The 24,116-nt window shown below is 42.3% G+C and overlaps 1 protein-coding gene across 1 annotated transcript; it reads left to right on the forward strand.

The window, feature by feature from the left end:
- Window positions 1–9,318: 9,318 nt before the first annotated feature.
- slc38a2 (solute carrier family 38 member 2) lies at window positions 9,319–19,613 on the forward strand. Its single transcript, XM_024013554.3, has 15 exons — window positions 9,319–9,480; window positions 10,689–10,814; window positions 10,998–11,079; window positions 11,190–11,305; window positions 14,451–14,617; window positions 15,005–15,080; window positions 15,709–15,791; window positions 16,135–16,193; window positions 16,717–16,887; window positions 17,066–17,145; window positions 17,291–17,391; window positions 18,041–18,165; window positions 18,314–18,458; window positions 18,568–18,665; window positions 18,816–19,613. Exons 2-15 carry the CDS (start codon window positions 10,690–10,692, stop codon window positions 18,918–18,920), a joined length of 1,533 nt encoding a protein of 510 aa, XP_023869322.1. The 5' UTR covers window positions 9,319–9,480; window position 10,689; the 3' UTR covers window positions 18,921–19,613.
- The last annotated feature ends 4,503 nt before the right edge of the window (window positions 19,614–24,116 follow it).

The following is a 24,116-nucleotide window of genomic DNA, read 5'->3' on the forward strand; positions in this document are numbered from 1 at the left end:
TACCCCATAAACATGGTGACCCCTGAAAAAGTTCAGTAAATCTCCTGAAACTGCCTCTGGACGCCAACAAGAACAACAAATGCCCTTTACTTGACAGGCAGATTTTATCGTCTTTAATTTACTTTCAAAAGGCATCCAAATTGAAATATCCCCTACTTAGATGAACCTTCTCAGAATCTGAGTTTTGGGAAGGTGGATAAAGGCTTGGAGTAGGAAAATCCTTAATTTAAACTCAGGGAAAATGAAAAGTAAAACAGAGAAGGAGGGGGCTCTCGTGCTAGCGAGCTATGTGCCAAGGTTAGCGATCGGACTTCGAAGCCAGTGAGTGTGTGTACGTGTGTAGAGAGTCGGGAAAGGGGGGGTGCCATGAATGAGTTGGATGCATTGAGAATAACTATTTATCTAGTATCCTTGTGGATAAATGGGTTACATGATAACGAAATGGGCCCTCTGCCAAGACAATGGGGAAATTATCTTTGGCCTGGAAATGGGGGTGACTGGTTCGAGGCTGTTCTACCCCTATTGGCTGCCATGAGGGTAACAAACACATTGCAACAAGTGGCACATAAATGATATGCCATTTTGCTCTGTGCGAATCAGGGGTTGGAACCGAAATGATTTCCCAATCGTTTCGTTCTGAACAGAAGCACATTTTTTTTCTCGTTTCGTTCTACTATTCCGACCAGCAAATTAAAGTTCTGAACCGTTTCGAACCCCAAACAGTTGTGGTTTATATTGTTCCTTTTTTTTTCTTTTTTCAATGTGTTAAATGCAACCGGTTTTTACATGTAGATCATTCAATTACTTCACAATCAGTGCAGATTGAGCAGGCAAGCTAGTTATTTACATAATGTGTGATGGACAGACAAGTGTAGCCTAATTTATGGCGCAAGATGCAACTGAAATGTTGCCGGTGGGTGTCACGCCCTGACCTTAGAGATCCTTTTTATGTCTCTATTTTGGTTGGTCAGGGCGTGAGTTGGGGTGGGCATTCTATGTTTTTGTTCTGTTTTCTATTTCTATGTGTTTGGCCGGGTGTGGTTCTCAATCAGAGGCAGCTGTCTATCGTTGTCTCTGATTGAGAACCATACTTAGGTAGCCTTTTCCCACCTGTGTTTTGTGGGTAGTTGTTTTCTGTTTTTTGTCTGCACCAGACAGAACTGTTTCGCTTTCGTTCTCCTGTTTGTTGTTTTTGTTTGATTTTGTTTTTTCTGTTGATTAAATCATGAACACTTTAAACGCTGCACCTTGGTCCACTCTTCCTTCAGCCACGAGCCGTTACAGAACTACCCACCACCAAAGGACCAACCAGCGTGGTGGAATGGACTCCTGGACATGGGAGGAAATCTTGGACGGCAAGGGACCCTGGGCACAGCCGGAGAGTATCGCCGTCCTAAAGAGGAGCTGGAGGCAGCTAAAGCGGAGCGGCGACGCTACGAGGAGTTGGCTCGAGGAAACGGTGCACGAGAGGCAGCCCCAGAATTATTTTTTTGGGGGGGCACACGAGGAGATTGCGGAGTCAGGTAGGAGACCTGAGCCAACTCCCCGTGCTTACCTTGGCGGAGAGTCGTACTGTCAGGCACCGTGTTATGCGGTGACGCGCAAGGTGTTGCCCCAGTGCGCACTCATAGCCCGGTGCGCTACATCGCAGCTCCTCGCATCGGCCGGGCTAGAGTGGGCATCGAGCCAGGAGGGATGGTGCCGGCTCAGCGCATCTGGCCTCCAGTGCATCTCCTCGGCCGGGTTATCCTGCACCAGCCCTACGCACAGTGTCCCCGGTTCGCCAGCACAGCCCAGTGCGGCCTGTTCCAGCTCCCCGCACTGCCGGGCTACAGGGGGTATTCAGCCAGGACGAGTTGTGCTAGCTCTGCGCTCAGGAACTGCCAGTGCGCCTCCACGGCCCAGTGTATCCGGTGCCTCGGCCAAGGAAGAGGCCTCCTGATGCTCCCCAGCCTGGTGAGTCCGTGCCTGTGATAAGTCCTAACCCTCCTGCATGTCTCCCCAGCCTGGTGAGTCCTGTGCCTTTCTCCCAGAGCTACGCCTCTAGTGATGATCCATGGCAAGAAGCCTCGAGTGATGATCCATGGCACGAAGCCTCCAGTGATGACCATGGCACGAAGCCTCCAGTGATGATCCATGGCACGAAGCCTCCAGTGATGATCCATGGCAAGAAGGTCCAGTGATGATCCATGGCAAAGAAGCCTCCAGTGATGATCCATGGCACGAAGCCTCCAGTGATGATCCATGGCAAGAAGCCTCAGTGATGATCCATGCACGAAGCCTCCGGATGTCCTGCACGAAGCTATGATGATCCATGGCACGAAGCCTCCAGTGATGATCCATGGCACGAAGCCTCAGTGATGATCCATGGCACGAAGCCTCCAGTGAGGATCCATGGCACGAAGCCTCCAGTGAGGAGTCATGGCACGAGGCCTCCAACGAAGGCCGTCAGTCCGGAGCCTCCAGCGACGCCCTTCAGTCCGGAGCCGCCAGAGTCTCCCTCCTGTCCGGAGCCGCCAGAGTCTCCCTCCTGTCCGGAGCCGCCAGAGTCGCCCTCCTGTCCGGGGCCCGCTGCGAGGGTCCTCGCTCCAGAGGATACCGCGGATAGATGCCCACCCAGACCCTCCCCTATAGGTTTAGGTTTTGCGGCCGGAGTCCGCACCTTTGGGGGTGGTACTGTCACACCCTGACCTTAGAGATCCTTTTTATGTCTCTATTTTGATTGGTAAGTTGGGGTGGGCATTCTATGTTTTTGTTCTATGTTTTCTATTTCTATGTGTTTGGCTGGGTGTGGTTCTCAATCAGAGGCAGCTGTCTATCGTTGTCTCTGATTGAGAACCATACTTAGGTAGCTTTTTCCCACCTGTGTTTTGTGGGTAGTTGTTTTCTGTTTTGTGTCTGCACCAGACAGGACTGTTTTGTTTCGTTCACTCTCTTTGTTGTTTTTCGTTGTTTCAGTGTTCAGTTTATTTATTAAATTACAATGAACACTTACCATGCTGCGTTTTGGTCTCCTCCCTTAGACGATCGTTACAGTGGGGAGAGAGTGAGAAAGGGTTGAGGAGGAGGCATGAAGCGCGGGCATCTTGTTATGACATGCATTATCTGAATTAGGTTCACAAAATTATACCTGGGAGGAGCTGCTTTTAAGGAGGAACTTTGAATGTCATTTGATCTAGCTAGCTAGCTAACAAGCTTTTGTGTGCAGAGCAGCAGCATAATTAAAAACACGTCTTACCTTTTTGTAGTCAATAAATCCTATGTGAAACGTGATGACTACGCCTATAGTATCCTTAACTAGCACTGAAAAGTAAAAACATTCTTCTCTTGCTAATAAAAAATCCCTTTGCCTATCTTCTGAATCAAGCGTGTAACATCAGTACAGTAGCCTTGGGGAGGGGCAGGTAGCCTGAACATGCACAGGCAAAGATTTTCAGCTTGCAAGCAGACACGAATATGTTCCTGAGTTAAATTAAACCAAAAGCATCTCTTACAGTAATATACTATATTTGCACTTCATGCAGATACTTTTAACAGTTGCGGTTTTATTTATACGATATTAATGTGTAATAATTCATATGAATCCATATTATTAAAAAAAGTATTTATACAGTACCAGTCAAAAGTTTTGACACACCTACTAATTGAAGGTTTTTCTTTAGTTTTTGCTATTTTCTACATTGTAGAATAATAGTGAAGACATCAAAACTATGAAAGACCACATATGGAATCATGTAGTAACCAAAAAAGGGTTAAACAAAATATATTTTATATTTGAGATTCTTCAAAGTGGCCACCCTTTGCCTTGACACTCTTGGCATTCTCTAAACCAGCTTCATGAGGTAGTCACCTGGAATGCATTTCAATTAACAGGTGTCCCTTGTTAAAAGTTAATTTGTGGAATTTCTTTCCTTCATAATGCGTTTGAGCCAATCAGTTGTGTTGTGAAAAGGTAGGGGTTGTACACAGAAGAAAGCCCTATTTGGTAAAAGACCAAGTCCATATTATGTCAAGAACAGCTCAAATAAGCAAAGAGAAACGACAGTCCATCATTACTTTAAGACATGACGGTCAGTTAATGTGGAACATTTCAATAACTTTAAAAGATTCTTCAAGTGCAGTCGTGAAAACCATCAAGCGCTATGATGAAACTGGCTCTCATAAGGACCGCCACAGAAAAGGAAGACCCAGAGTAACCTCTGCTGCAGTGTATAAGTTCATTAGAGTTACCAGATTCAGAAACTGCAGCCCAAATAAATTCTTCACAGAGTTCAAGTAACAGACACATCTCAACATCAACTGTTCAGAGGAGACTGCGTGAATCAGGCCTTCATGGTTGAATTGCTGCAAAGAAACCACTACTAAAGGACACCAATAATAAGAAGAGACTTGCTTGGGCTAAGAAACACAAGCAATGGACATTAGACCGGTGGAAATCTGTCCTTTGGTCTGATGAGTCCAAATTGGAGATTTTTGGTTCCAACCGGCGTATCTTTGTGAGACGCAGAGTAGGTGAACGGATGATCTCCTTATGTCAAATTAAATCAAATCAAACTTTATTTGTCACATGCACCAAATACAACAAGTGTAGACTTTACTGTGAAATGCTTACTTACAAGCCCTTAACCAATAGTGCAGTTCCAGAAGAGTTAAAAAAAATATTTACCAAGTAGACTAAAATAAAAAGTTATAATAAAAAGTAACACAATAAGAATAACAATAACGAGGCTGTATACAGTGGGCATGTGTGGTTCCCATCATTAAGCATGGAGGAGGAGGTGTGATGGTGTGGGTGTGCTTTGCTGGTGACATTGTCAGTGATTTATTTAGAATTCAAGGCACACATAAACAGCATGGCTACCACAGCATTCTGCAGCAATACGCCATCCCATCTGGTTTGCGCTTTGTGGGACTATCGTTTGTTTTTCAACAGGAAACTTGAACATCAACAGGATGACTTCCAGGCTGTGTAAGGTCTATTTGACCAAGAAGGAGAGTGATGGAGTGCTACATCAGATGACCTGGCCTCCACAATCACCCGACCCCAAACGCAATTGAGATGGTTTGGGATGAGTTGGACCGTAGGGTGAAGGAAAAGCAGCCAACAAGTGCTCAGCATATGTGGGAACTCCTTCAAGACTGTTGGAAAAGCATTCCAGGTGAAGCTGGTTGAGAGAATGCCAAACGTGTGCAAAGCTATCATCAAGGCAAAGGGTGGCTACTTTGAAGAATCTAAAATATATTTTGATTTGTTGAACACTCTTTTGGTTACTGTATGATTCCATATGTGTATTTTCATAGTTTTGAAAACTTTTGACTGTTGCTGTATCATTATTATATATATATATATATATATATATATAATATATATATATATATATATATATACTATATGGAGACTTTTATCTCCCTCAACAACTTTAAAAATCTGCTATCCGAGCAGCTAACCGATCGCTGCAGCTGTACATAGTCCATCTGTAAACTACCCACCCAATTTACCTACCTCACCCCCATACTGCTTTTATTTATTTACTTTTCTGCTTTGCACACCAGTATCTCTTCTTGCACATGATCATCTGATGATTTATCACTCCAGTGTTAATCTGCTAAATTGTAATTATTCGATTTATTGCCTACCTCATGCCTTTTGCACACATTGTATATAGATTCTCTTTTTTCTACCATGTTATTGACTTGTTTATTGTTTACTCCATGTGTAACTCTGTTGTTTGTCTGTTCACACTGCTATGCTTTATCTTGGCCAGGTCGCAGTTGCAAATGAGAACTTGTTCTCAACTAGCCTACCTGGTTAAATAAGGTGAAATAAAAATAAAAAAATAACATATACAGTGGGAGAAGAAGTATTTGATACACTGCCGATTTTGCAGGTTTTCCTACTTACAAGCATGTAGAGGTCTGTAATTTTATCATAGGTACACTTCAACTGTGAGAGACGGAATCTAAAAACAAAAATCTATAAAATCACATTGTATGATTTTTAAGTAAGTAATTTGCATTTTTTGCATGACATAAGTATTTGATCACCTACCAACCAGTAAGAATTCCGGCTCTCACAGACCTGTTAGTTTTTCTTTAAGAAGCCCTCCTGTTCTCCACTCATTACCTGTATTAACTGCACCTGTTTGAACTCGTTACCTGTATAAAAGACACCTGTCCACACACTCAATCAAACAGACTCCAACCTCTCCACAATGGCCAAGACCAGAGAGCTGTGTAAGGACATCAGGGATAAAATTGTAGACCTGCACAAGCTGGGATGGGCTATAGGACAATAGGCAAGCAGCTGTGAGAAGGCAACAACTGTTGGCGCAATTATAAGAAAATGGGAAGAAGTTCAAGATGACGGTCAATCACCCTCAGTCTGGGGCTCCATGCAAGATCTCACCTCGTGGGCATCAATGATCATGAGGAAGGTGAGGATCAGCCCAGACTACACGGCAGGACCTGGTCAATGACCTGAAGAGAGCTGGGACCACAATCTCAAAGAAACCATTAGTAACACACTACGCTGTCATGGTTAAAATCCTGCAGCGCACGCAAGGTCCCCCTGCTCAAGCCAGCGCATGTCCAGGCCCATCTGAAGTTTGCCAATGACCATCTGGATGATCCAGAGGAGGAATGGGAGAAGGTCATGTGGTCTGATGAGACAAAAATAGAGCTTTTGGTCTAAACTCCACTTGCCGTGTTTGGAGGAAGAAGAAGGATGAGTACAACCCCAAGAACACCATCCCAACCGTGAAGCATGGAGGTGGAAACATCATTCTTTGGGGATGCTTTTCTGCAAAGGGGACAGGACGACTGCACCGTATTGAGGGGAGGATGGGATGGGCCATGTATCGCGAGATCTTGGCCAATAACCTTCTAAGAGTTTATATATATTATATAAGATACTGGATGTTATATTTTGCAGTGATATTAGCCTTGCAGAGACAAAGAGGCACAGTCTAAAAGTAGATCTCCTTTGCTATGCCTTTTTGTTGCTTTACTTTCAAGTTAGTCACTTCCTTTCCGAGAAAGTGAACAGGAAATGGTTGATAAATAAAATATCTCTCACCTCTTGCAGCCAATCAGCTGACAGTAGGCTATTGGTTTAGTAGCACACCACTGAACTAGAATGCTCAGCAGCATTTTAAGGATGTAGAATGCTTTAAGCTACTCATACAGGTATTTGGACAGTAACAGGGTACACAGGTGATAAACCAAACGATTGTTTATTCTACATGTTTCTATAGAAATACATAATTGGATGCATTCCATCCAAATCCATAGACAGACATTGACAACATTTAGGCTTCACACTCTCGTATATAGTCAAAAGTTATGGTCATTTAAGATCATTTCCACGCCTGAGTGCCTACCCCACGGCCTGTGTCTGGACGCGTCAGCTTAAATATGTGTTAATGTAGCATGGGCCATGGCGAGCTGGGGAATCGGCCCAAATCCAGGCCCTGCTCCACTTCCTGATCCGTCTTAGTTTGGCAGTGTCATCCTAAAGCCCCAAACAATGGCTCCCACAGACCTATACACAAACTAACTCATGTGTGACGGAGAGGGGAATAAGGTGTGTGTGTGTGTGTGTGTGTGTGTGTGTGTGTGTGTGTGTGTGGGTGTGTGTGTGGTGTGTGTGGTGTGTTGTGTGTGGGGTGTGGTGGTGTGTGTGTGTGTGTGGTGTGTGTGTGTTACATCTGTGTTGCTACATTTTGGTCTAAGGCTGGGAGGCTGTTCATACGTACACAGGTTAGTATGTTTTACATTGTATACCGTTCTACTATCACATGGAAATGAACCTGGCACGAATAGTGGACATTGTAGACGAGTGGTCCTTTAACAGTAATATCTCCTGAATCAACAACTAACCCTAACCACTGAGGTCAAACTGGTCTCATACCACCAAACAACATTAACTTTGTTCATCTGCAAACTTTTTCTCAGAGATCCTCATTTTCTTACAGTGCCATGGGTCATTTGTACTTGTGTCACAAGTTCACGAAGCCAAAGTAAAGACCAGAAGCCGACATAAAGACTGCTGCTAATATGGTTGCATAATGAATGGAAAAGGAGTCTCTGATACGAAACTGTGTGATTTCACCTCAATGTCAGACACCCCAGCTGAATCAAACTAAATATTGAAGCATACTGAGAACATTGACCCTGCTACGGACAATAATAAAGTGATAGCCTAATACATGTGTAATAGCCTAACATGATGGGCTACAAGAAGAAACAGCTGTGTGTGTGTGTTGTGGGTGTGTGTGTGTGTGGTGTGTGGTGTGTGTTGTGTGTGTGTGTGTGTGTGTGTGTGTGTGTGTGTGGTGTGTGGTGTGTGTGTGTGTGTGTGTGTGTGTGTGTGTGTGTGTGACACAGATAACCATAACAGAGAGACAGAGCCTGTGTGTGAAGTAGGGGGTAGCTTAGTGTGTTTAGAAAGAGTGTGTAAACATAACTTTAACAACATGGGTGAGAGGACCAACGCTTTGCTTACACTCGCAAAGGAGCAGAGTGTGAACCTAAAGCCGATGRGAGGGAGTCACTTCATGACAAYSGGATTGGGATGACACGGATTCCTGGCGCGCTCACTGAACCGTCGTCACATGATTCGTTTGCGTACGTTAATCTTCTTGATACTGGGAGGTCTTCTTTGAAGCATTAGTCGCATTTTAAATTCTACTGACACCCAATCTTGTGCTTTCTCATCAGTTCATCGTCTTGTCAATTTCATGTCCGGGAACCAAGTAAAAACTGTCCAGAAAAGGAGCCATGGCCTAATTATCGGGATATTTAAGCCAAAGGAATGTAGGCCTAGACTATTATGGGCTATAGTTTAAAGTATAGACTATTGGCTAGGCTATTTATTGTATGCTCAGTGCAACACACAGAGAAAAACTAACGAGGACACAGTGATCCAAATACATGATCATAATTTGACTTAAACTTTTTCAATTAGCAGAAATCAAGTTAACTGAATGCACATTGTGAAGGGCATTCTGAACCACCCCCTTTACTGGACTGTGTATTTGTACACAAACCGCGTCATTCATTCTGGTGTGTGTAAAGTCTATGCCTGTCGCCAAGGCAAAAAGCCACTCCCCTTCCTCCTCGAGCTGATGCAATGCTGGATAGATATAAAGGTGCAGACAAACCCCTCCTCGTTTAGAACGACGTAAATTCTAGTTGCGCATCACATCATTGGCAATTTGATTTATAAAACATCTTAAAATTGAGCTTTTAAGCTATTATTATACAAGTGTATCCACATTGTAAGTTATTTTCCTATTTAATTGAGACAATTTCATTGTATCTGAAGTACATTTATTGTTACTGATAATTGGGAATTTAAAACCTCAAGGATAAATAGTGTTTAGTAGAATATTGGAGACATTCAACGGTGAAGGAATTGTTTAAATTAAAATTGCTAAGGATCGCCACTTTTTCATAGGGATTTTATTCGTCTTCTCAAAGGTAAGATTCTGTCTGCGGCGCATCTTTTACTGTCTACCAGGAAATATGCTGGGTTACCTGGTGTAGGCTAATTATCTTGTAATTCTCTAGCTATAAATTGTAATTTACAATTCTATAGGCCTAGTAAATGTATGTATTCTCTATTGTTAATAATTAAGTCTATTCTATTGGAAAATGGGTGAAATAATTAGCCTATTGTGTATTGAAATGGCGGGCCGATGTATATAATCTCTTGCATGTTATTTCCCTAGTCAATTAGCCAAGATCAGTTAGGCGCAAAGATAAAATGTATTAGGTTATAGCTTTTTATTTATATATTCTTTATAATATTTATGATGCTATGCTATAGGCCTAGGCTACACAGCGCAATGGGCCAGACTCGCAAGGATATAAATAAATAGCACTGATGCTGTAGGCCAGTGGGCTACATTCTTTCCAGAGGAATGTCGGGGCGGTAACCAAGGAAGGAATGTAATGGATTTGATGGTTGATTCTTTTCACTTATTTGGGATATTTGTAAATAAAAGACATCAATGTCCAAGAAATGATGCAACCTAAATGAATGCCTGTAAGCTACAGCTGAGGATATCTAAGACAGATATAGGACTACAGCTCTGCGCAAAATGGTGCCATGCCCATAATAGACAAGCACGTGCCTTTGTTACCATCAGTCAGTCATGGAAGAATTCTTATTAAATAGAGCCCAAAATCGAATTATTTAACAGTCCCATGCATAAAATGTTTTAGATTAGGCTGTGCTCTATCATTTAAAACCCTAAACTAATAACATGATCTCACATTCTGTTTGAATAAACGGGATTTGTTAGTTACATATATCGGCCTATTACAATGTCATTCTTATTTAACACGTTGAAATTGGAGATGAAAAGACTTGCGCAAAGCTTTTGTCATTCATATTGGGTATGTGACGCTGCGCTGATGTGGATAGACGCGGATGCCGGGCGGCTGGTATTTTTCCACTGGCTCCTGGGATGGGTCAACCCCCCTTCTTCTGGTCACATGACTTCAGATTTATGAGATAGCTGCAGCGCAATGAGTATCCTAGTCTCTCCCTTTCCAATATTGATTATTCAACGTCCCCGGTAGAACTCGAGGTTCTATGAAAGAAGAGAGTTGGAATGGCGCAGGCAAGAAGTTCACAAATAAACACAAATTGATTCAAGGTTTTCCGTTTGTTTATTTTATAGCATGAAACAGGCCACTGCAAAGACAGAGATGAGCCGCTTCAACATTTCTCCGGATGAGGATAGCAGTGTCAGTTCCAATAGTCATGAATACAGCTCCTGTCCAACCAAGAAGGTTCCTATTGACAGGTGAGGCACTGCAGCCTGCTGGGTCMGAKGATGCTCTGCAGTAGACCTATGCCTGTGTTTCTAACRGCAGAAATGTCATCAACTTYCWTATTTWAGTAGAACTTGTATTATGTRTGTTTTAAAGGCTGAATTGGAATGGGATTAYTCCATTAAATAAATGRTTTKTGCATGTTTGATTTCCAGTCAATATCCCGATATGGATGCGGAGAGTCAAAACTTCCTTCCAGACTACCACCTGGACAAGAAGAAGTATGAAACGGATTATGTAAGTGCTGTCCTGATAACATATAGGCTACCAATTTGAGACTTATGGTTTACTATGTTTTTATTTGAGGGTTTTTTCTTACTGAGTATATTTGACTTTATTCTCAACAGCATCCAGGCACCGCCTCTTTTGGGATGTCAGTCTTCAACCTGGGCAACGCTATTATGGGCAGTGGCATCCTTGGTCTTTCCTATGCCATGGCCAACACTGGCATTGCACTCTTTGTGTGAGTACTGTTCTTGTGTTCCTGTATGCCAGTGTCAGACTTGGGTTTCAATGAAATCAATTGCAGATTATTTCTACATCTGCATTGCTTGCTGTTTGAGGTTTTAGGCTGGGTTTCTGTATAAGCACTTAGTGAAAGCTGCTGATGTAAAAAGGGCTGTATATATAAAAACTGTAAACTGTACTGCGGGGTCAATCAGAATGTTCACACTGTGTCATCCAATGACAATGTCTGCAGCTTGCAAGGTGTGACGAAGAGCTAGTGGTGTCTGTTTTAAAGAGGTTAACACCAATGATATATCCCAGTATTGCTGATGCTATGTATTGGCCAATGAGAGGCTTTGAAGCCACCGGTCGGCCATATTGGCAGTCCCCAGAAGGCGTAGTCCTCCATAGGAATGAATGGAATTCTACAGTATTTCAATACAAATGATCAAGGACAAAATTACATGTATTTAAGTATTTTGTTGTTGTAGTGGGGACAGTAACATTAGTACTTTCTAAAAATTCTACTTTAAGGAAAAACATTGTATATATATTTTTTGTGCTTTTTTTATGTTTAGCTCAAATAATATACTTTCAATTATGCATTTAGGTGTCTGTTAACTCAATAAATGTGGCAAAAACAAATGTACACATTAATACGTGTATTTTATTTTATAGCTTCCAAAATATTTTTTACAATGGTGGGAGGGTGCCAAGATGAAGGCGCAGTGGCTTCAAAACAGCACCCCCTGTCAGTCAACTAGTGTATATATAAATAATTGGAATGAAAATACACATCCGCAATTGAAATGGGGCTCAGCTTTATGAATCTGGGAAGTAGGTAGTAAGAATTAGGAGCGGCAGGTAGCCTAGCGGTTAAGAGGGTTGTGCCAATAACCCAAAGTGTTCTTGTTTAAATCCCTTGGGTGAAAAATCTGTCGGTGTGCTCTTGAGCAAGGCACTTAACCCTAATTGCTCCTGTAAGTCGCTTTGGATAAGAGCGTCTCCTAAATAACTAAAATGTAAGTCAACATCACATTGAATAGAATGCAATATAGAATATCACTGTATGTTGCTAGTGTGGAAGATAGTTTGTGGAACTCTCTGAGTCTGAATGCACTCCGTCATATCAGAGGCAATACAGCACATTCTAAACTTGGCAGTGTGATATACCACCAGGTAGAGCACAACAAGGTCACACCTCAATATCTACCAATGTGAGGCATAGATACTGTACATACAACCTGAGCACAGCATTTATCCACAGTCTACTAGAGATGTGTCCTTGTCTAAGACAGGGCATTGGATAACCCTGAAGGGAGTTAGAGTAAGCTGGTGAGACAGCCTACAGAGATCAAAGCTTATGCTACCACAGGGCACGGTTGCTAGTGCCACACAGGCCAGTGTTTACGAACAGTGGGCGTACGAGTGTGAGCTCTGGGGTTGGGTGTGTGGCGCACTAGCATCAGGGCCTTTCATGTGTGCCAGTCACTCAAAGCCGGGGGGAAGCCGCTTAGCAGCGCTAATCTTTCTGCAAGGGGGCCAGAGATATATAAATGGTAAGGTACGGGAAACGGGCCTCACATGAGATCATTCCAGTAGACTCTTCTTCTTCTCACCATTACACTCATTACACGTCATTTCAAACAACCTTTAACCTAAATCCAATGACATGGTGTCATTGTTTGTTGATTTCACGTTAGTTGACAAATCAACCAAATGTAAATCAAAACTAGACGTTGAAATGACTTCTGTGCCCAGTGGGTAGCCAGTTTAAAGGGCCACTTGCTCCAACAGCTTATGAATATGAATTATGAATATAATACCTCTGATTATTTGTGTAGCATTGTGAAGTAGGAGAAATTCTGTAAAATATATAAACCATACTGAAAAAACCTTTATTGATTTGGCTTATGCATTTCCGCAACATACCTTCTTCAGGGTATGAAAGCTTTTGTGTATTTTCACAAAGGCCTCTGTTTAAAAAAAATCTTTGTTTGCAAAAGGTTTCCACACCATGGGACTTGCAAACACTTCACTGTTGGGTAGATTCAGTATTTACAGAGTGAAAACAATTACCTTAGGGTCATCTAAGGTATATTTGATGAGTCAGTGAAGTGCATATGAGTGATAAGATGTAGACTAAACTATTATGGGCAGAAGTGTAAATGGTGACAAGTAAATCTTGGAAGTGTTCTGTTATGATCTCCACCCGGCACAGCCAGAAGAGGACTGACCACCCCTCATAGCCTGGTTCCTATCTAGGTTTCTTCCTAGGTTCTGGCCTTTCTAGGTAGTTTTTCCTAGCCACAGTGCTTCTACACCTGCATTGCTTGCTGTTTGGGGTTTTAGGCTGGGTTTCTGTACAGCACTCTGAGATATCAGCTGATGTAAGAAGGGCTTTATAAATACATTTGATTTGAAGTAGCCGAGTAGACAGAGCTGTGCTCGGATATAGTCGAGTAATCGTCTCTATACCACTGTGTTGTGGTTCTGAAGTTGTGTGTGTGAGTGAAATGATTTGCACAAGGCCTTCATAACGTGAACCTAGCTCATATTGCTTAGAGAATTTTTCTCAGTGGCACAATTGCTACTATTAATACAGTGAGTCAGTGTTAGTTCTACACAGCTTGGCTGCTAGATAGAATATCCTGACCTGGAGCCCATTGTCCAATCACATCCCTGTATCTGGATTGTGCATAGCTGTGTTGCATCAAAACTGTCCCCATGACAAGGTCTTTGCAGATCAGCTCACAGACAAAACCTATTGATCCCTGTGTTTGGGTGCTACAGTACAGTAAAGAAGGTCACTTGTATGTCACTTCCCCAGCGTCAACATGGTCAACATAAGATGTGTCCTTGCGATGGTCAGAACACATTTTCCATGTGAATTTAAGCCCTGCGTTGACCTTTGGTGAAGTTTGTCTTCACGTTCAGATGGAACCATTGGGAGATCAAGTCAAAATAATATGTTTGAATTGGGACTGGTGAAATGCACCGAACGGAATCAAAGCTTGTACTTATCCAATGTGCACTTATCAGTAGTCAACCGTGTTACTAGGTGTCAGTGTGGTTAATGCCAGTCGATAATAGTCCTTACCAGTCTTGCAGGCCTGGTTCCGTACCTTACTCATGATACAATGTTCCTCTTCTCTCCACAGAATTCTCCTGGTGGCTGTGTCCATCTTCTCCCTGTACTCTGTGCACTTGCTCCTAAAGACAGCCAATGAAGGAGGGTCGCTGGTCTATGAACAGCTGGGTTACAAGGCCTTCGGGATGCCCGGTAAACTGGCTGCATCCATCTCCATCACCATGCAGAACATCGGAGGTGAGAACTAAGGGCACTTCAGTGGTCATTCAGGAAGACAGATCAAAGTCGGGGAGACAGTCTCATTGATCCACTAGGAGTTGACTATGTGGAAAAAAGTCCAAAGTCTAAATGTCAGTGATGTCACACATAGAAAAGGAAGAGCAGCCCCTTTCCCATAAACCAAATGGTTCTGTAAATGTTTACAATAAATATTTGCAAGGGTACTACTTTCCAATGGAACAAACATCCCTTCTGCGAACCAATAGGCCTATTCATCCTTGGTTAGTGGTACTAGAACATTCTCAGAGTTGTCTGTTTTGGAACAAAATAAGACATGTTTTGATGAAAAGTCACTGATTCACAATATGACTTTGACTAACCGTGACTTTGCTTTTACCTTTGCAGCCATGTCCAGCTACCTCTACATTGTGAAGTACGAGCTGCCGATCGTTATCCAAGCCTTCGTGGGAGCTAACAACGGGTAAGCAGCTTTGTCTCTAGATTCTGTGTGTCCGTTGGTGTGTGTGTGTGTCCTTTAGTCTGCTGTTACTTTGGTTTGACAAATGGCCCATGGTTGTTTTTGAGCGGTCGACCCTCGAGGTGAAGTAGTGACTTTGGTGTCATTCAAAATGGCGGCGGGTTGTTTTTGAGTGCTGCGCTGGGTAGATGTGAAGAGGCCTCTTTGTCCCTCTCAGCAGAGAGAGGGAGGAGGGACGGTGTGTTGTCGGCGGCCGTTCAAAGGGTCCTTTTAGAAGAGCCAGTGCCGCACCGAGACAGACCGCTGGATGAGCTCATTCAGACCAACCAACTGGCCCATCAAACATTCATGTAGTGTTGCCAGCATGTAGCTAGACCACCCTAAGAGCAGGCTGCTATTTATGTGTGCATTGCAGACATTCTGCCATGTTTGTATTTTACAACAGTCAAACGAGAAACGAACGCTACAATAGCTTTGATATAGGTCATATTTTTTCACAAAAGCTAGATAAATGTTGGGATATGAATGTGTGTAAGTGTGTGTGGGTGTAACTGTGTGTTATTATATGAAACTGTGTGGTGATATGTGTGTACAGTGTATGACATCTTCTTGTCTCTCCTGTGCGTTCCAGAGAGTGGTATGCGAACGGGGACTATCTTGTGATCTTGGTGTCAGTTGTCATCATCCTGCCACTCTCACTTCTCAGGAACCTTGGTAAGACACAATACAGAGTGTGGCACTTTACTTTGTGTGTGTGTGTACGTGTGTTGTGAAATGCAGCACTTGTGTAAAATGTTGGGAAAGGGCAGGGGATGGTGACGCACTGTGGCAACGTATGTGTGTAGTAGAGGCCAGAACAGTTTGTTTACATTAGATTCCTTTTTGACTGATAAAGTTAATATATTGCCTTAGAAGAGTACATTCTTATTCATTGTAATATAGTTTTAATATGTTTTAACGGATATTACACAGTAGTTAGTATATTTCCTATCTTACATTTCCACAGTATATGAAGTACTCAATCGTTTTTTTCTCTCTCTCTGTTACCTTACTTCAGGTTACCTTGGTTACACAAGTGGTTTCTCCCTGCTTTGCATGGTGTTCTTCCTGATTGTGGTGAGTCAACATCCTAAACTACTCCGCTGTTATTGTCTTTACAGTTCAGGTTATTGTAGTGAATGGCTCACCTACAGATATGATATCTTCATTTTATCACTCTGTTGTCGAAGATAATGTTCCTGCACAGTAGGACATGCAAATTGTAGTGTATTTAAGGTTTAAAGCGGCTTCTCAAGTTAGTAATTTCCACTTTAATACTGTCAATCTTGATTTATCCTAACTAAAATGTATCAACCACATTTCCATTAATTATAATCCATACAATAATTCGCATTTCCAGTCGCTGCAGGACTATTTTCCTGCAGTGAGAAACTGGTCAAATTAAGATAGAACACCTGAATAACTGTGACAAATTGGTTTACAATTCTGACCTGCTCACACTAGCCAGACCATGAGCAAGCATTCTAAAAGTAATGAGTTTTCATCTATAGTAGTTATAATATTGGCAATTAGCAATGTATGTAGCCAATACTCTGTACCTTTTGTATGGGAGTCTAAATGGGCTCGGTTTCTTTTCCAGGTGATCTATAAGAAGTTCCAGATCCCGTGCCCTTACATTCCTAACATGGACGTGATACTGAACGAGACGGTTAGCAAGGTCCTGAACAACACGGTGGGCTTCCTCAACACCACCGCCATCGTCTACAACGAGGACGTGTGCACACCCAAATACTTTGTCTTCAACTCTCAGGTGAGAAATGGACAGATATGTTGAGTGGTAAATCGATAAATAGAAAGAGAACTACTTAATGGATGCCCAAGGGCTATCGTACTTGTACTTATGTTTTTTTTTTGTGTGATCTAATGTTTTTTTGTATCTGTGTTCATGTGTCAAATGTCTAACGGTCTTGTCTAACGCTCTCCTTCAGACTGTGTATGCTGTTCCTATCCTGACGTTCGCCTTTGTCTGCCACCCCGCCGTCCTGCCCATGTACGAGGAGCTTAAAGAGTGAGTCTATCGCTGTTTACCCAGCTGCCACATAGAAGTGCACAATCACACACACACACACACACACACACACAGTTTATATCTGTAGTACTACAGAGAAAAGAACAGTGGTTCTGTGTTGTCTAAACCTCCTCTTCTTTCCCAGTCGTTCCCGTAGAAAGATGCAGGGCGTGGCCAACGTGTCTTTCCTGGCCATGTTCATCATGTACCTGCTGGCTGCTCTCTTCGGATATCTGACCTTCAACGGTGAGCCACCCCTCCCCCCTTAGAAACGTATTCATCCATTTTTTAACAGTCGGATACAAAACTAGTTTGAGAAGGAAACAGTCCGTTTCGGGCTCATACAACCAGTTGTTATGCAAGTACTGTCCCCCGTGAGAAAACAAGACACAGAATCAGCTGTCCAATACACCAATGATCCTGTATATTTGTTATGGCAAGGACATCGCAGCAGGTGTCCAGCCATGTTCCAGACATCCCTAAATGTATGGCTACGCAATGGCCCTAGTTAGCCAGGACGACATGACATGATGAAAATGAATGAACGAGGGTGTGAAAGTTACGCACAACCTTGAATAATCTTAGCTGTATTCCAATTGATCTCCCAATCTCCGTTTGATTTGGCTGGACATGTAACAGGCAGGTTACAAAGACATTTCTGAACGAACACCAATAATACAGCAAAATGAGTGAATGTTGACCGTAGGGGTTATTATAGAGCATTGCTGACCAGGGTTCGATACCCAGTTGGTCACACATGGGCCCTGTGTCTGGATATCTGAATATCTGAAAGGTGTGGACTCATCAGGCTAAGGGAAATGAATTGAATATGTGGCTTTATAAGTGAGAAGGAAACAAGCATAAATTAAATGACCATATTGGATTGGCTTTACAGTGCATGTGGAGCCCGAACTTCTGCACACCTACTCCAAGGTCTACAAGTCTGACGTGATCCTACTCATCGTTCGTCTGGCCGTGCTGACAGCTGTCACCCTGACTGTCCCTGTGGTGCTGTTTCCCGTAAGCCCCACATCTATCTGTCTGGCTGGCAGCTTGTCTCTCTGTCCATCCAGCTGTCCTTCTATCCATCCATCCAAAACTTGTGAGCATTGTCAAGTTCGGTATTGCCACCATGTTGACCTTGGTCCCCCGTCTCTGTCTGTCGTAGATCCGCACGTCGGTCAACCAGCTGCTGTGTGCCTCCAAGGAGTTCAGCTGGATCCGCCACACCATCATCACCATGGTTCTGCTGGCCAGCACAAACTGTCTGGTCATCTTCGTRCCCWCCATCAGAGACATCTTRGGCTTCATRGGTGAGTGAATGTGTTCAGTTGGTCAGGTGRAGTTCACAGWATCTAGAAATTATAATAGAGAAAGAAAAGAGGTGAACATCCCCACTGAGCCTGTCATCTTCCTRCTCAGGTGCATCTGCGGCAGCCATGTTGATCTTCATCCTGCCCTCGGCCTTCTATATCAAACTGGTCAAGAAGGAGCCCATGAAGTCTGTGCAGAAAATTGGGGTAAGAAAACATCCTGCTCCTTTTTGGTCCATGAATTGATGTGTTTGTGGGTGTTGTGGTCTGTGACTCCTGGCAAGGAGCATCAATCATAGAGTGGAGAAGAAAGCCTTGTTGTGCTAAGCCCGACAGTCTCGTCCTCCCTCTATCCAGGCATCCATCTTCCTGTGCAGTGGTTTCTTCGTCATGATCGGCAGCTTGACCCTCATCACCCTTGACTGGATCAGCAACGCCTCACAAGCCGCCGACGGACACTAGGATACCTCATCCACCAGGGGGGCACCACACCATCCGCAGCTCAGCCGCTAAACATCTGACCGCTAAGACTGCTACCCAAGAAGAAGAAAATGACCTCACATACAACAATGTTCGGCTTTGAACTCTAAGCAAGTGACTTTACCATTCCAATGAGAATGTACTGAACTTTGTACAGTATGCAGTTAAGCCACACAGGTGGTGATTTTCTTTTTTCCTTTCGTTGTGCTTTCTTTGTTTCGTTTTCCGTTTTGGACGTTTTCTCTCTTTTTTGTAATTCTGGTACAGTTGAAACTTTTGATGGTGCCTCAAACAGGGATCGTGTAGTTGTAGAGTTCCAATACAGCTCATATTCAGGTACTGCGTGTGAGCTCAGCTTTTTGGGCACAGCGACAACTTTTCTCAACCAGGGCCGCACGCAACCGCGGGCATCCTGGAATCCCAGAACTCATTAGAGGTGAAGAACATGACAGTAGACTTCTACTCGACGTGAATAATTTAGCGTTCAACTTCTTATTTTTTAAAACATTGCCAAAAAAGGTATTTGTAATATGTGTTTATATATTGAAAAGCACTTAATGTTCAGCACACTCGTGAGGAAATTGTCTGTTCACGGACTACTAGACCGCTTATCAGTATTTGTACCAAGGCTGTGTGACCTAGCTAGTGGTGTCGGCTTAACTTGTAAAATGCTTAGTATGAATCAARGAAACCTGCCTTCTCAAAACCCCACACTGGAAGTTYCAAAAMATCTCTTAGGYGAAATCTCTTTTAAAYYAAWMMWWTWKSKKWTWWWAWMMWWTMYAYYKCRTMMTRKAAWRRWAMKKKYSSYWWYKKKRWKRMSRTMGWYYWMGGGSKWMSRRCCRMMRKAAWRCCCCSGYWMSRWAYGGGYYGGGGYKSMTWKKKRTTTTTTCTTTAKGYAAGAAWWTKTTGAATTTGACCACATGCGTGGTTGTAATGTACCTGTTTAKCTTGCAAAAATAGTTTGTWTTKTGYCMGTTTTGAGACCYCACATAACCAAACGTCACATCAACGTTACATAATYGCTTCCATGCAGAACTGAGGGAAGGCGGAGGAATGTCGTGTGAGCTGCTCAGTGTATCTGTCAAAATGTCAGTGTTTTTCTAACGGTTGGCAGCTTCTCCTTATTAAACATAACCGTAGGTAAAAAAAAAAAAAAAAGAAGATTGATAAGGATAGTGTAATGTCGGCTTGTCACCTCGTCACAAACACGAGGCGAGCGGCTCACTGCTTCCAATGTTAACCTCACACATCATCCAAACTGTTATTGTCCTGCGATTATTTATGGAAGAACATGAAATCAATGTAATTTTATCTATTTTACTATATTTATATATTGTACATATATGTGTATATATCTATGAGTTGAACTACTGTATATATGCTCTGTTTTGTTTAACCTATTGGCATTTCACTAAAACTAGAGCTGTAAAAATTGCTGGTGAATTTGGTCTTTATCAATTTACCCCCCTATGATTAAGTATGGAGTTGTTCACTTTCATTTATTGAACCATAGTGAGAGTTTTCCCTCTTCCATTTGCTGTAATTCTGAAAGACCATGTTTAAAGTGGAACCTACCAAAGCATAGTGGCAGTGGTCTTTGTGTAACACACTTTACACTTGTTCTATTTGTGACCCTGATAACCTGTTCTCACATGCTTTATGCACGTATTGGTTAGAGAGTATGTGAGCCATCTCTTGACCTCAGGAGCAAAGAGGGCATCGCCCACCAGTGTTACACTCTTGTTTCAATGAAACACTATGTACATCATGTAATTATTGTCAAAATAAAGTCAAAGATAATCCCACACATTGTTGGTTGTTTATTGTGTCAGTTCTATTTTGCAGACCAGCTGATTGTGGTGTGGTTTTGCAGGGAGCCCACCATATGCCGGGAAAGTGATGGCAACTCCTGAGACAAAGAACTGTAACCCCCCTCAATTTTGATTAATAAACTCCACAAAAACACTAACAATTTCAGGAGAGAATATTACATTGTCTAAATATTGTGGTGGGAAATTATGCATTTTTCAAATGTTGGCATGAATGCGATATATAGTCCAGAATCATAAGTCCACAAGTGTTTGAACAGTGAAATATAACTCCAGCAATTTGAGATCAAATTATGAATATGAGGTTACAGGAGGACACAACCTTATTCTAGACATGATGTTAAAGTAGTGCTGTTTGGATTTGAACAGCCAAAGATGTATAAGACACATCTTTACTCTGCCTGCTGAAATAAATAAAAGCACAACTCATGCAAATGGCCTCATTACCACGTTTCCATCCAACCTATGAAAAAAAAAAATCACGACAGCTGTGATGGAAACAGGAAGTTTCGATGCAATTTTATAAATGTTGAGAGATTTGTTCATTCGACATTGTGGAATCTTTTTGCGTCTTTAAATTCAATTATGCGAGAAAAGGCAGTGGAAACGACAAATATTGATGTAATAACAATCCTTCACTGAACTCTAAACCTCAACTAAATCTTGTAATGAATAATGTTGAAATTTAGCAAGTTAAGGAGACTAAACTGCTTGGTTTAACCCAGGAGGGTAAACTTTCATGGTCAAAACATATTGATGCAACGGTAGCTAAAATGGGAAGAGGTCTGTCCATATTAAAGCGCTGCTCTGCTTTCTTGACACCACTATCAACAAAACAAGTCCTACAGGCCCTAGTTTGGTCATACCTGGACTACTGTTCAGTCATATGGTCAAGTGCCACAAGAGGGCCATAGGCAAATTACAATTGGCCCAGAACAGAGCAGCACGGCTGGCCCTTAAATGTACACGGAGAGCTAACATTAGTAATATGCATGTCAATCTCTCCTGGCTCAAAATAGAGGAGAGATTGACTTCATCGATGGTATTTGTGAGAAGTATTGACATGTTGAATGCACTGAGCTGTCTGTTTAAATGACCAGCACACAGCTCAGACACCCATGCATACCCCACAAGACATGCCACCAGAGGCCTCTTCACAGTCCCCAAGGCAAGAACAGACTATGGGAAACGCACAGTGCTACATAGAGCCATGACTAACTACATGGAACTCTATTCCACATCAAGTAACTCATGCAAGCAGTATAATCTGATTTTACAAATATCTGATTAAACTACACCTTATGGAACAGCGCAGACTGTGAAGAGCCACACACACACAGGCACAAGCAAGCATATACACCCACACGCTAACACAAGTACTCTACACTCATTACGTATTGAAGATGTGTTGTAGTAGTGTGTGTGTATTAATGTGTGTATATATATATATATAAATTCCCTTAATATTGCTGCAGCAGCAAATGGGTATGCATAATAAAATACAAATTAACCTGGAGTCACGCGATGACATGGTGTGTGGTCCTCCCACTATGAAATAAATTATGATGAACTTTACAGGGTGGTGAAAGTGCACGGACCGGTATGAGTTTGACGCTCCTTACCAATAAATATCGAGGGTCTTATTCTGGTGACATGATGAACAATGCTTGACTGCCGTTTGACAAATAAACGTATTCTCGCATTTATCTATAACAATCTCATCATGTATCTGCAAGCTGTTTAGCGAAAGGGCATGTGCTTATGTAACAGTATTGCTTCCGTCCCTCTCCTCGCTCGAACCAGGGACCCTCTGCACACATCGACAACAGCCACCCTCGAAGCATCGTTACCCTTCACTCCACAAAAGCCGCGGCCCTTGCAGAGCAAGGGGAACAACTACTTCAAGGTCTCAGAGCGAGTGATGTCACCGATTGAAACGCTATTAGCGCYCACTAAATAGCTAGCACTAGCTAGCTATTTCACATTGGTTACACCAAGACCAGACTAGGCACATTTGCTATTTAACGCAACACTTTTTGTGTAAAAACTACTGGTATAGATGAAAATGGATAGAAACACATTGAACATTACATTTTTATTCGGTACATGAACACTTAAGCAAAAAAAATACATTTTGTGTGCACTATGTCAACACACACTGATTCTTATCAGCAAGGGATCCGTTTAGTGGAAACACCACGGGTGGGAAAATCGCATATTTTATTTATGCATATTTTTAGAATATTCCCATGAAAATCTGTCGCCAATTGGATGGAAACCTATCTATTTGAAGTGATTTTTGTAAATGAAACTAAATCACTGTGACAGTCAAGTGGGGTCATTTACCTTGAAATTGCATAATAACACTACAAAACCAACCACAAGGCCATACGATCAAACCCAATCCCTCCCCAACCGCCCTGTGGGTTGTCCCTGCCAGTGCGTTCCATACACAGTATTTTATTTTGGGAGCCCTAAACCAGATTTGGTTGAGGGGCCTCCCACCTCGCAGCAAAACATTTTAGTGGCCCCCCTCGTGAGGGTGGAGAGAAAAATGTGAATCTACACATTTTGCCATGGGGCGTATATAAAATAATTTCAGTTTTCCAGCTGATTTCCTGCAATTCTACCCATTTTTCCATAGGGTGGACAGATATTTTGGCAGTTTTAAAGCAAATTTTCTGCAATTCTACACATTTAGTAATGACTTATGCCATGTTAATAAGATATCTGAGTGAGAATGACTAACAAAATCAATGGGTGCCTCCTGGAGGTAGGTATTCAGCCATGATTACTACAAGTTTAGAAAGCTGGCTAACTACCAATAAAACATGTTTTTTTGCTGACATGGCTAATTGAGTGACTGTCAGTAGCTGGGTTTCCGTCCAATTGGCAACAGATTTTCATGCAAATCTTCTAAAATCGGCATAAGAACAATATGTGCATTTTCCCACCAGAGATGTTTCCATCAAATTGACTTGCTGTAGATAAAAGGCTGTGCGTGATGATGTATTGCACATAAAATACCTTTTGTGGTTAAATTCCCATGTCCCAAATAAAAAATACAAGTTAAATGGGTTTCCATCACATTTTCAACTCTACTGTTTTCTCACAAAAAAAATGGTTTTGGCAGGTGCGCCCCAGGGAAAATCTGATAATGACACAAAATATATGTTTTTGTTTCAATTGTTAATAAATATATGTAAGACAGTTATATTGCAAATTATATTTTTCATATTATCGTAGAACACGCTCAGCACCATGAAAACAACTTAGAGCCAGGAGTTATGGTTTAGTGACATATTTTAAATGTCATAATACAAATTAAAGTATTATAGCTGTTTAG

The sequence above is a fragment of the Salvelinus sp. IW2-2015 genome, linkage group LG3 (genome assembly GCF_002910315.2).
Source record: "Salvelinus sp. IW2-2015 linkage group LG3, ASM291031v2, whole genome shotgun sequence".
Classification (NCBI taxonomy): Eukaryota; Metazoa; Chordata; class Actinopteri; order Salmoniformes; family Salmonidae; genus Salvelinus; species Salvelinus sp. IW2-2015.